We start from the raw sequence: 14,829 nt of genomic DNA, 5'->3' as shown, positions 1-14,829 counted from the left end.
ATCTATACTTTCGACACATAAAAAAAATATATTTTCTAGAAGAAAAATACATTGGAGTTACGTCTTTTATTTTACACGCTTTAGGTATATTAGCTTCACCTGTATGTTTGTATGTTTGTAACCGACTTCTTTGGGCGCGATTTTGACCAACTTTAAACGGCCAGATTTCGTTCAAACTTTGTAGATTTATTTAGGACCGATGACAATACACTAATTTGATAAAATAAATAATAGTTAAAAAAAAATAAAAAACACGCGTTTTATAAAAAACCGAACTAAAAGCGTGTTTTTTAGTTTTTTTTAACTATTATTTATTATTTACACTAGCTTTCGGTCCCGCGGGCTTCGTTCGCTTTGTCTCAAACCTAATAAATTATATACCTTCCTCTCGAATCACTCTAGGTACCTATTAAAAAAACCATATCAAAATCAGTTGCGCAGTTTTAGAGATTTAAGCATACATAGGGATAGAGAAAGCTTTAATATTATTCTTAATAAAAAAATGTATCTAGTATGTAAAAAAAAAATGAACTCAATTAAAAACCACAAAATAAACAACACAATGTTAGAGCACAGATAGTAACATAAGGCGTTTTAATAAGACCACCACTTGTACCACTTGAAGCTACTTATTTGGGATTAGAGCCCTTCCCGATGTGTGCGCGAACAAACACACAACACGATGTGGTATCTTCAAACTAAATGGAAATATTTAAGCTTGTTTTACTAGTGTTCAATTATACGGCGAAAATGGTAAAATATGAATCGATTGGAAAATTGATGTTTCCAAAAGTACCTACCTACGTTTATCAATGTGCGGTTTTTCTCGTAAGGTATCTACTGAATTTTATGAAAACAGCATCTTCGGGATTATTTATATGATACTGTGAATTTTTTACAAAAATCCAGCCAGCCATTCTGGCGTCAATATTTATTCATTTATATTTAATAGATATAAATAATAACTTTCGCCTACCTAGAAGATAGAACCTTCGCATATATAGTTTGCTCATTGTTTAAGGAAAATATTAACAAAGAAGTGATCTGTGTTAGAATGTTAGGTAGGTATAGGTAAGTATTTAAACATGACAAGTCTTATAATGTTTACTTGTTGAAGAATAATACCTATAAGAATATTTTCTTGTAGAGCTTTTACTTATTAAAATTGAAAATGCGATAAAATATTTTGTACCTATGTACAATTTATCATATAAAATGAGTTACTTAAATCCATTGCGAACACACACGTACAAAAATCCTCCTACAACAAGAATAGACAAATCAAAATACCAAATGAACGATCCATAACTAGCCATACCTTACATACCACACGACCAGCTGCCGAGACCCCCGTTTCCCTTTCCATAACCCACGACCAGGGGCCAGTATTCTGGTCGCTAGGTGGCTATTAGGAAGGCACGCTAATTGCTAAATTCGCCCCCCCCCCCCTCCCGTCCATACCCCCCTCCCCCCGTCTGGGTCGCATTGTCCCCACTAATGAAATTGTACGCTTATATAATTAGTAAAATCTTGGATGTGACATTGTTTTTGTATTTGTTTTAAAGTTTTATTGATTCGGCTTGTGTGTTATTATCGCGCTTTGGTGTTAGTGTGTATATTTTATACGTAGGTCTACTTATTGGTAGCCTACATACTTTTCCTTGCCTTATACATACTTTAATTACCTAATATTCTAATTTTAGATTTCGCGCTTGCCTTAAATAATTATTCTAGATTCAATAAAACATTCATCAAAATTCAAAATGTTATGTTAGTCTTTGCTACACAGTTATTAGGAGAAAATTCGTCCACCTAGATACCTGCATGAAACTAAATTTAAAGGTGATTCATAATGTCACAAGATTTTTGAAAATTGCCTATTTGAAATCATAAGAACTGACTACCCATTTCCTAGCTTCTCCCCATCAAGCTTTTCAAAAATAACAGCATTACCAAATCCACCTGTAATCTAACCACTCGATTAGTTAACAATAAAACAAATAGTAGGTACAATAATGGCGGAGACCGGACAGCGCCTAATAACCGGGTGACGCGATTATCCGACCAACTTCACTTTACCCGGATATCCGTAATGTTGTTATCGTGCTCAATACTGAATATTTCGTTAATTTCTATATTTATTTATTACACACGTAGCTTAGATAATGTTTTAGTTACACAGTTGTTTTGTTCTGTGGCTTTGCGTGGCTTGAATAAAAAGTCTATTTTTATAGAAGATATGTAGGTTAACCTATCTTTTGGCTGAAATATTTTAGAGTAGCATTTGCGTTCATAATTAATCAATTATTCTACTAAGTTCTAAGTAGATACTGTCTGTAAACTGCATGGCAGATTCGAATGAATTTTCAGATGTAGAGAAAATATCAGAGGAACTCGGGTATTTTTGGCCGGAAAATGAAACTGAACTTGAAAATTATAGGTTTATTAAAATTTCAACTGTGAAACGAAACCATAATATTGAGCTATCTAAATTTTATTTTAATGAAAACCAGACCATTTGGTCCTTAATAAAAACTGCCTAAGTTTTATAAAAGAATAGGTACATACTTAGGAACCTACCTACCTACTTATTACTTAATAATTATCACAAGGATTTAATAAACAAAATTATACATAGGTATAGTAGATATTAATCTGATACAAACGAATATCATCGTTGGCCTTTGCGTCTATTAGGTACAGATGGTTTATGGTGCTATGCCTGCGCAATGGTTTTGGTGTCCAAACAATCCAATGCGGGATCGACATCCTTTTCCGCAGGTCGGACAGGGGAAATTAAACATAATCCAATAGAAGATTATAACTGGATGTGAATATTAATTAATTTACCCTGCAAATGGATTGTCTTTTCATTGGAAATAGACGCTATAAGTTTTACAGGGAAACAAACAGACCCGTAGGTACATTGAATAAACGTGATTACCCGTTGCGTTGGGATCGATCGCCCGGCGCCCGCACGGATATCGCATTATCCGGCAGCTCAGGATACCCGGGTTAGCATTTCCTATGCCTATTAGCTTGCATATTCATAAAGTGAAGTTAAATGAATATTATAGGTAGGTATGTGGATTTGTTATCTAATAGCTTATTAGAAGGTCTGTGAATTTTTGGGTAATAATGTAGGTATGATATTTTGTTTGGTACAAGTTTTATCTTGGTATTAGGTAGATCGGTACCTACGTTTTGGTAAAATCTTATAAGAATTCATTTTTCTTCATTATACCTATTAGATAATGACCGACTTTTATTTACCTATCTAGATGATTTGTTTGGTGAATGACTAATCATAATTTCATTTAAATAAAACACCTTAAAATAGCTATTTAGTATTCGCTATCTATTTCATAAGTACTTAGATAATTGTCCTTTTAATGTAGACATTATTTGATGCCGGGTCGAGATAAATATTATCCTATAATTATATAAATGGAATTGAACAAAAACACTTCGTTATACCGATCCCTGACCGCTACGAACAATAATTAGTACCTAATTTAACAAGGCAACCTTATTGATTATATCATTCAGAAAATTAATTAAAACGAAGTATAATCCTTGATTTTATTTATTTATTTATTTTTTCTTTATGATTGCGCCTTCGCGTTTAACCAGCATCGTACATGTCCTTTATTTTTACGGTTACCTGGAAGAGATTGCTTTAAGCAATAAGGCCGCCAATTGTGCACTTACCATATTCATGTTCTCCATGTTAAATTATATATGTTTTTTATTACTGGTATTGTACAATAAAGTGTAAAAATAAATAAATAAATAAATATAATTCACGAGTCCACAAAGAAAACTCGTATTTTCTATTTAATTAAGTCATGCAATTAATCCTGTGCGAGCAAAATAATTCTCAAACGTTCACATGTCGAGTGAAAACGAAACGGCATGAAAAGACAAAATCTCAAGACAAACCGGCCGCCATGCCACCGGGAAAGGCGGAGCTAATCATATCACACAACCGAATATTAAAGTCGCAACTACACGCTCGTCTTACTCAAAAATGCACTTTATTCAAATCGCGTAAGATGGAATGTTGAGTAGCTGAATGTGGTCTTAGTTCTTTCTGGCGCGGACGGGTAGTACAAAAGTGGCCAATCAGCGCGCGGTCGCCATAGCTACGGCCTGTTTCGTATTTGCTCGCTAGATGGCGTTGGTTGTCTTAACGAATTGATTATTTGTGTATGGCAAATGTTTGTGAAGGCATCTTGATCGGATTTGAAACATTTTGCACTATAAAAATTATTATGAAAAATGTAAAATTATGAAAAAAACGCACTGAAACCCCTGTAGTAATTTGCTGAATATGTATTTTCCAGCTGTTTAAAAATAAATATTAGGAAAAAAGAGAATATTATCTAGATGTAACAAATTCTTTATACCTAATCGTTTCGAATCCTGTTTTTTATTAAATTATGTTTGTATACCTACTTGTATGTTTATTAATATTTAATAGTCAGTACATAGAGATGTTAGTACAATAAATTAAAAATAACTCTTACTGAAGTGTAGGTAATTTAAAATAAAGAGTGAATACTTAGACTATTTCTTACATTATCTCCAGGTAAATCATACATAGATAGTAGAATACACCTACTAGGTATCTATGAAACTGAGAAGAAACCCCCATCGTCTACATATTAACAAGCAAAATTTAATTAATACCGGATACGTTTCATGCTTTGGTATATACCTACGAATTGAATTGCACAATAATTCATTTATTGCAGCGTCTCTCGGATCGGGGAAACCTAATCTCTAGTCCGCTATTATGCCGAATTCACCCCAGTGCTGCCATCTTAAACTTCAAGTCTCCCTACATACGAGCCATTTTTGAACGTTCTCAAATAATTTCCTGCCAAATTGAGAGGCAATACACTCTATGCGGTTAGGTTAAAGTTTATTTTCTGATGGATTTCGCGAGGGTGGCTCGTTAGGGGTGAGGGTCGAGGGGGAGGAGGGGGGTTATGTTTTCCCCGCTTCCGAGGGAAAGCGACACTTGAGCCCCGTTGTGTGGAGCCGCAAACGGAAAAATTATTAATAATAATCACAGTTTTAGTGGTCTGTAATTATAACGTATGTACCTAGCGAGTTACTGTTTGAGTTTTGCAAAACCGTTGTTTATTGTTAACTGTATAATTTAATTTTCATGTACAAAGCACGAATGTAGGGTTATGTTTTAGTAAGCCAAGTATTTCAACTTTGCGCTGTTTGCCAGTTATTTTCAAAGTGTTGTTTGTTGATGAAATATGTATATCAAATATTCCTTAAAATTAAAAATTTAAAGCACTTCAAGGTTTTAACTATTAACTATTCGTATAGGAGCTACCAACGTTGACAAGTGAGAATTTTAGTATAGTTGGTTTTTTGATATATTGTTCCTCTAGCTATTTCGGTTAGAGTCCGCGCAGTCTGGCTGGCCGGAGTGGTTGCGTTCAGTAGTGCGCATCTTATCTGCACAGGAAATTATCCTTAATTTAAAGTCATTTTTTAACGCGTAATTTTTAAACTTTTGCCTTTAGATAGATCCATCAATCATAATTTTTTTATTGCAAGACGTTTTTTTCGTTGTTAAATAGGTGCCAGACGCAATTTTTAATTTCGTTTTTATAAAAAATTCAAATTATTTTAGAATGTCTGTAAATTTCATATTATGTTCTTCAAACATAATATAATCTAAAATTAATTAGCCAGACGCTAATTCGATTGTTAAGTATTAAATATGTACAAATAAAAACGTAGTGAAAGTAGGTAAGTATAACAATTTGATGATTGTGTATATGGAGAGATAGTTTAAAGTGCAAGACAGATAGAAAGGGTCGGCCGCGAAAATTAAATAACAATAAACAATAACTTTTTTTTTTCGAAAATATAAGATGCATAGAAATTGAATTGTTCCTACTCTAGGATTCCCTGTGTTGTGGGAATAAGTACCTTCCATTGGTACATTTTATTCCTTAGGTTAAAAATAAACTATTAGGGTACATCAACAATCTTCTATACAAAACAATTTTTTTTATTACTCAACTAGCGACCCGCCCTGGCTTCGCACAGATGCGATGCTGATACTAAAATATATATATATATATAAATCTCGTGTCACAATGTTTGTCCTCAATGGACTCCTAAACCATTTAACCGATTATAATAAAATTCGCACACCATGTGCAGTTCGATCCAACTTGAGAGATAGGATAGTTTAAACATGTAGGTACCACGGGTGAAGCCGGGGCAGACCGCTAGTATACTAGCTATATAAATTCATGCTAACTAGGGGAGACCGAGGGGAGTTGAAACAATTTTCACGTTTTGTTTAATATAACTTATACTATTATCAGAAATCTTATGGTACTGGTATCAATCGATAGGTTATTCTATACACTTGCGAATGGTTAGCATAAATAAACGGTAAGCGTTGAAAATGGTGGTGAAAAATTGACTTAATCGTAACAAGTCAACTTGTTTCAATTCCCCTCATACCGAGGTAAGATGAAACAGAGGTCGAGGAGAGTTGAAACATAATGATTCTGGGGAGTAATAGGAGCTGCAAAATAAAAATGATGATTGAATTCAAAGGTTTTAATTAAAACTTATAATTTCAAGTAATCAACGACCTTTATAAGTAATATTTTAATAACATATCAGTCAAGAAGGTCTAATACAAATAATAAACACCTAAACTACTAAAAATTAACATGCGTAACATCAATTATAATCAGTCGAATCAACAAAATGTTTTACATTTTTATAAAACTAAATCTTTTACATAAAATAGTTAATAATCTGTCGTTTTTAAAGTATAACAATCAGTACCTACTATAAACTATATAAGGAACAATAATTTAAAAAATGTCAAAGACAAAGTAGACGATTCGGCTTAGACGATAACATAAATAATTCTGACAGTGAGAGGGAAGATGATGATGATGATGATTATGAAGATGGCTTTTTAAATTTAACAATGTAATTGTTTAACCTTCATTGATATAGTTTTTATTCCATTCTTTTTAATGTATGGTAACTTTAATTTATTTTTCACTTTTATGTTTTTTTTTTCATTTTAACTTTTTAATTTATAAGAATAAGTGTAAATAATATTGTATTCTTGCAATTATTTCCTGTCGCATAATTAAAATACACTAGCTGATGAGCTGCATGCTTCATTGCTTTTTTTTATTTATACTCATTTTTTAATACTTAACAATCGAATTAGCGTCTGGCTAATTAATTTTAGATTATATTATGTTTGAAGAACATAATATGAAATTTACAGACATTCTAAAATAATTTGAATTTTTTATAAAAACGAAATTAAAAATTGCGTCTGGCACCTATTTAACAACGCAAAAAACGTCTTGCAATAAAAAAATTATGATTGATGGATCTATCTAAAGGCAAAAGTTTAAAAATTACGCGTTAAAAAATGACTTTAAATTAAGGATAATTTCCTGTGCAGATAAGATGCGCACTACTGAACGCAACCACTCCGGCCAGCCAGACTGCGCGGACTCTAACCGAAATAGCTAGAGGAACAGTATATCAAAAAACCAGCTATACTAAAATGACTTCTTTTTCAACGTTAATAGCTCCCGTACCATATAGAGCTCTGGTGAGTGGTGTGGCTTGACTGGCTTGGCTTGTGTGGCCAGATAACCTTTAGGGTAAACAAAAATATTCAGAATAAAATAATATGTACTTAGGTATTTATTTATGTAGGCACCTGCCTCATCATAGATAGATACCTACCTATCTATAATGAACTGTGAAGCGCGAACAAAAATAGCACAAAAAAAATAATTTGAAGCTTAATTTTACATTGCGTATGGATTTAATTACTTAGTTTGTAAATCCAAATATTGCATACCTAAGATTTTAAAGAAAATTCCGTTCAAGAAACTACCTCAATCACCCAATAATAATTTCAACACAAATTAAAAAGATTCTCCACATAAAGCAGCCATTCACGATCGAATTAAAATATCGGTAAACATAAAAGTTCCGGATTTCGTCCAAGGGGCACTGCCGAGGGGACCCTTGTCAATTAATCCGCCATTTATTAATTAATAATGCTGACGTGGAGCTATTCGACATAATTAATGTCAATAAAACCCGTCAATCGGACTACAATAGATGAAATGAAAAAATTGCGTAACGTTCCGCGAATCTTAAAGTATCATGTTGCGTCTATTGGGCTCAAATTCGATCCATTTTACGTAGCTACCTGGAGATGGGATTTTTTTGAAGAAATTATTGCTTAGAAATTAGTGATGCAAATAGATTGAGAATTTATTAATCGATGATTAAAATTCCAGTCATGTGCGGGAATGTAGAGCTTTGGTGCATAGTCTAAGAAGAGTCTAGACTAATTATTGATTGTTAAGCATTATTTATTGAGTAGTATAAATTACTGTTGTTTTGTACGTTACAATGATTATTGATAAATATAAGACCTTAAAACAAATAATATCTTCATATACATTTTATCTTCATAGATGTTCAGGTTATGAGATAAAATAAACTACCAGATCATAATTCACACAACCTATCAAAAACTATAGTTAGGTACAACAAATTAAATACAAATTCTTCCTATCGTAATGTTATTAATTAAATAGGTCTTCTTTGCTTTTGGCTAAGCATAACCAAAACCAAGGAAGACAAATTCTTAACTTTTTAAACTTATAAAAAATCCCCAACATTATGACTGCTGTATAGGTACCTATATTCTATAGCAAGATCGTTGTTGCCGCAACACAAAACAGTGTCACATTACAATCGACGCCAATTGACGTAACAGGATCAGCGGAGACGCGCCCAATCCAATTAGGTATTGGAGTCTTGGAGCAATCGCTTTTTGTGACTCAATTAGTCCTTTTGTCGAGCGTTTAGAGCTGGCCTTATCTTGTGAATATTCCGTGTTTTGAGGATATAAGGATGAATGGTGTGATGAATGGAAAGAATATCTACAATTATAGATTAAAAGAAATAAGCATTAAACAATGTAGCAAAGAAGAAAGTCTAGATTGTGTAAATTACCCAAACAATTTCAGCACTGCAAAAAACAGCGTCAATTGTTTATCCAAAGTAAGGTATTTTTATAAGAACTTATACCTACTTAGTATGTAAATTAAAAAGTTGCTCACAATATAACTCCCAAGCTTAAACAACTTTCTCCTTATAACACTGGCTACACAAATAGTGGTTATCGTAAGTATTTGCGGCTGTTCTAATGTAAAATTATTAGGATGCATAACTTTTTCTATAAGAACATGCAGCGGTATTTGTCTTTCTTATTACCTACCAACGTAATAAAATTAAATCTGGAAAGTAATGAAAATATGGATAGCACCACTATTTTTTTGTTTTTTTTTTGTCTTCAGGCATAAAAACGTTTGATATATTCTCAACATAATACCACAATAGTAAAGCCTTTCCAACAGTTTCACTTACTTGTATCCTGTCCTCCGGCAGGTCAGTTTTGAGGGAGAGCATCTCGCGCGCGTACACATCGGGGTAGTGAGCGTCCTTGAAGGCTTTCTCCAGCTCATCCAGTTGGTACGAGGTGAAGATTGTCCGACTGTAACCAGAATACCGTTAGACCTGGATTGGCACGATGACGAAGAATATTTGGTGTGACATAGAATACCCTTAGACCTGGATTGGCACTTATTAAGGTTTGGTTTGTTTGGCGATAGATCATCAAAACTGCTTAACCGATTTAGAAAAATTTTCACTAGTGGTCTTTAATATAGAATTTCTGATTTCATTTTTGCTCTTGCAATGGTTAAACCCGAGTGATTTACTATTTTATCTAAGATTATAGAGTATTGAGCAGATGCGTTTTATCAACTGTTTCTTTGGTTAATTTTGATTATTAATGAAGACCGATAACGATTTATTTTAAGGTAGTTGCTCGAGAAAAGAAGAATTCGCTTTGCAATCCATTATCATACAATTTAAAAACTTTAAGCTAACATTTAAGCTTTATTAAATAACTTTCCAGAAAGTATTTATGAAAATCTTAACAGACATTGGGTGTCAATAAGAAATTATTTAAAAATCTACTTACTCTTTTACTAAATAATAATTACTAATTTTATTTTCAGTTAAGTCCAAAAACAGTGAATCCAGTTTTATTTAATATCGTCGCCTCGAAGGACTCCTACGAATCGATCGTGAATTATTATTAATTTTAGAAGTAAATAGTTACCTATGTCTCCTTTTTTTCTTCTTTTTCTTGCCGTTGTAGCCCGTGAGACCGTCTACTGTGAAGTCTTTTGCAGCTTCGATTGATGATACACCTGGGAGAAATAATCGAATTAAATTTTCAATAGAACTATACAATATTCATTATTAAGTATTCAATTATCAGGGTTGATTTTTAGTCGGAATTTACGTATCATATTCTATCCATTTTTTCCAGCATTCATTGCTATACAAAATAAAAACAATTATAGAAGTATAAAAAAGAAAACTAGGGATATTGCAAAAATTAAATTTTAACAATCAATTGCAATGATGTCCTGTCATCTTCATAATATGAGCTCTACATATTTTATGTTCTTTCAAAGTTGTAATTGTGAAACCAAAATTAGCTAATAGTTCGAAAAAAATTCTTCCTCAACAATCTGTCTTCTTTATTTCTCAAAACGTCCATCACCATAACTTTCAAACTATAAAATCGTCAACACCACGGTTATGATATACCGTCCCCGAACTAGTCACATAATTACAGAATGTGATTGCCAAATGAATTAGTAAACAGGCGACATGGGTTAATAGAATGTGTCCCCGGGCACCAGCCCAGGACATGCCCTGGGGAAACCTCGTAATTGAATTTGCACCAATGAATACGACAATGAATTATTAAATTTACTACCCTCGATAGTATCGCCGTGTTGCACGTACACTGCGCGTTAAGTAGAGCAAACAGTTGGAATAGAGTAGGAACAAGCAATGTAGGTATAGATGATTGGAGTCAGTGATATATGCGGTGTGTGACGAATCGCAATGGATGTTTGTTAAAGGGTAACATGTTGTGAGGTCAAGCCACGTGTGAGGGATAGTGTAATTTTCCGTTTGTTTTGTTTGTTTTATTCCGCTACTGTTAGTTGATAAAAGTGTGAAATCGGTTTTGTGTGGACATTGGCTTTTTAATTTTTAAAATTATTGAATTATTTGATGGCTTAAAGTTAAATTTATAAATATTTTTTATATGTCGCCTTAAAGATAAAGTAAATTTTATTCTAGTTTCTTATTTGGTATTTAAAATCCCCATAAAGTTTTTGTTTCTTAGTTTGTTCCCTACTTAGGTCGTACGGTAGGTATAGAACGAGCGAAGATAACTTGGAGTTAAGTTTAAAATTCTATTTAACTTACCGGAGCACTTGTAAAGCTAGAATACTGTTTTCATTATACGTATAACTTAGTTAAGTTGAAGAAGTATGCGATGGTCCAAACACTTCCATTCGCTTCCGAATTTTTACCAAAACTCTATTCTTTATATTGGGCATTTTTTACTAGCATTAGTAATAAATACGCTGATTATCACTCCATTTTATCCTATATCTACTCGAATTTATTATTATATCAAATCTATCTTTTCTAAAAAAATGTAATAGGTATATCTAGGTAGCAATTTCATTGAAACTCTACATGCAACAAATTGTATGGTCATGTAAGTCTGAATTTGAGGAATTCTTGCTTTAGATGAAAAAATATAGAATTTGTACAAAAATTGAGACCTAATTTGTATATAGAGATAGATAGATCATAGAGCTTACTACTTGGTACCATAGGGTACCTACCTCATTATTAATTTCATATATGAGTCTATAATTTTTTTTAAGTTTATTTTGATTAAAGAATCTTTCAAGACATATTATATGCTTTTGTCTGCGTTGTATTTACATGTACCTATGTACAAAATACTACCTAGATATAAGATACAATTTACGCATGTTTTGAAAAATGTGTAAACTTCTCTAACATTTCAAAAACATTGTCACCAGTTCAGCTATCGAATACCTACGAACATCTCCCCTTGTAAATTGGAAATCAATACAAGAAACTTACGCACATAACGAGCTAAGCGGGGATCATAAGTCGGTTACGGTAAGATCATTACAGATCTCAATGTATGCGTCACCACGAACACATGCACCACACAAAAAACAACTTTATTACACCGTGATAAGGGTAAATTTTCAACAGCGGGGTACTTAAGGGAGGGGTCCAAAAGCTTAAGAGCGACTGCCACTTTACACTGTTGCACATAATAACAAACAAGACCTTTATTCGAGCCGCATAATTATTTGGTAATTGCTCCTTCTTGATAATCGACTGGATCGTTTTTATTTTGCCTATATTTTTTTTGAATCGAAAGCTCGATGTTTTGGTTGAAAAAGAAAGATTTGGCTAAATTTTTATGATAATGATAGATATACTTCAATCATTATGTTTTGCAGGTAATGTTGTGATTAGTTACAATTAAATATTATTTATAGTTCAATACATTTACTTCATTTTATTTTCATACTTAGCAGTAGGTACTAGGTACCTACATGTTATAACAAAATAATCTCTATGTTGGCTCGAAAAAAATGAGGTGTTGCTATTTCCCGCATAAATACCATAAGAATGGCCCAAATTAAATTTAGAAATGACCGCATGACAAAACCGTCCCATATTTTATAAGAAATCGAAATATGTGGAAAAAAAGTAATGTTTCAAGAGTTTGCCGATACTTCATAAAACCTCCTGATTCCTACAACCCAATGAATACCTTCTAATCCAAACTAAAATACTCTCAATTCTATTTAACATACCATAAAGCATTCACGATACATCGCTGACACCAATATCGAAATTTGATAAAAGTATTTGAAAGCTTGAGTGTGCGATATTGGGCCAATCGTTGCCAATTCAACGCAATATTCGGCAATCGTCGGCAATCTTCGGAACGATTAGATTTATTTGCGAGACACGTTACACGTACTTCTGATGAGATCGGATTAGGTTAGCGATGAGCGAAAATGGAGCTTCATTTTAAACGCACGTGACATTTGCTGGATTGATATTCAACTGACTTGTTATTAAGCTAACATTATGAGCCTGAGCTTTTAAATAATTGGGCACATGTAAGAAGATTAAAAGTAGGTGCTTTACTTTTTTTGTGCAATTATTGGTTAGTTTATTCAGTATCCTGAGAAGAAACTACTGTTCTTCTTCTTTCTGATTGGATTATTATCACTAAAACATATTATATTGATATAAAAATCTTTCTTTTATCAGTTTCATAACAATTTATGTTAAAAATCACCAACCATTTAATGAAACATCCCCTACCAAACAAATCAAATGTTCCCAAAACAAAAAGCAACAAAAATTCCCACGACATTCGAAACTTATGTTTTGGTTTTACAATTTGACACGTTCCTAATGAAGACACTTGAACGCAAATAACGTTGCAAAAAGAAAACCATTGCAAGAGGAAAAGGGGATAATTTCGTGTTTTAAAACATTTCGAGTGGACTCACAACATTATAATGAAGAAGTGCTTGTCTGTTGATGACTAAATAAGTATTTGGAAGAAAGCGACACCAACCCCTGTTGGCTGTCACCTTGTTTTCGTTTATTTGCTAAGTTCCTCATAGTCCCTGCTGGAATAATGCTTTTGATGATTGCCAAATGTTTTTGCTTGAATAGTCTCTGGCAAAACACATGTTGATATGTCTTGATTCAATAGTTAACTGCTACTTCTATAATAAACAGTAATTCTTGTAACGAAATTCAACAATATCAATTAAAGTTAAGGATTATTTTGTTTCTCATCTCTAATAAACAGAAAGGACGATCTATAAGATCTGTATATTATCCAGATTAATAAATGTTTATATTTATCTATTATCTACACTCCAGATTAAAAAATGTTTTATATTCATAAACGTATAATAAAAACTTGTTTCAAATCCCAACCTGAATTCTGAGTAAGTTATCTTCAACACACAACTAAGTATCCATATCTACAAGATATTATAACATCTTCAAATCTTCGTCTACATGTAAAGGTACGCAATTCGGCGATTCTGTGAGACATAAAAAATGACATTAAATTTCAATTGCAAGCGTTTTCAAGAGCGCATACAATTAGTGGCGAGAGGAAGAAATTGGCAATTTCCACGCAGAAGCCAATTTCGCACCCACATTCCTGTTATTTGATTTGCCTTCGAATACAGCTATACTCAACATGTAGCTTTTTATACGCAATATTGCTTTTAAATGTGGAGATTTGGATACGGAATTTTCTTTAGATGTACCTACAGTCTACACTAATTTAAAAAAAATGAGTTAATTTTGTACCTAACAGCTGACAACATTATTTTTAATGTTTATTGAGTGTGTTAGTTAAGTAGTGTGTTTTTTTTGTTATTAGTAAGACACCGATGTAGAGTTTAGTTTTCGTTAAAAATGTTTAAAAAGAGGTTATACCCATGTCTTATTGTTTTATAAACTAATTACCACTTATGTTAGTTGTAATTTCAATCCAACTATATCTATTTACAAACAAACCTTTATCTAAACCTTCCCTGAACCAATAAGTAATAATGAGTGTTGTGATCTTTTAAAATAAACAAATACATAAAATAAACTCAAAAGAAATAAAAGTAGAATAAAATTATTACCTGAGTAGAATTGTCGGACAGCTACATACATGAAACAAATAAAAATAAGAATTAAAAAAATAAATAACGATTTGTTTCCACCGTGACAAACGTGAAGATTACGATCAAGATTTCATAC

General features: G+C 32.6%; 1 protein-coding gene across 3 annotated transcripts in view; it reads right to left on the bottom strand.

The window, feature by feature from the left end:
* Vsx2 (Visual system homeobox 2) overlaps positions 1 to 14,829 on the bottom strand; it is a 109,378-nt gene that overhangs the window by 55,353 nt on the left and 39,196 nt on the right. For all 3 annotated transcript variants that reach the window (XM_090103895.1, XM_090103893.1, XM_090103894.1), the window contains exons 3-5: positions 14,712 to 14,732; positions 10,238 to 10,328; positions 9,478 to 9,604 (exon numbers count right to left, since the gene is read on the bottom strand). In XM_090103895.1, coding sequence (XP_089960021.1) covers positions 9,478 to 9,604; positions 10,238 to 10,328; positions 14,712 to 14,732 — 239 coding nt within the window. The remainder of the gene's footprint in view (positions 1 to 9,477; positions 9,605 to 10,237; positions 10,329 to 14,711; positions 14,733 to 14,829) is intronic.

This window comes from Colias eurytheme, chromosome 7, assembly GCF_061535395.1.
Source record: "Colias eurytheme isolate Ceu_HAF_F1 chromosome 7, ilColEury1 Martin Lab GWU primary, whole genome shotgun sequence".
NCBI lineage: Eukaryota > Metazoa > Arthropoda > Insecta > Lepidoptera > Pieridae > Colias > Colias eurytheme.
The sequence above is the reverse complement of the archived record's forward strand: the minus strand, read 5'-3'. Positions and strand labels throughout refer to the sequence as shown.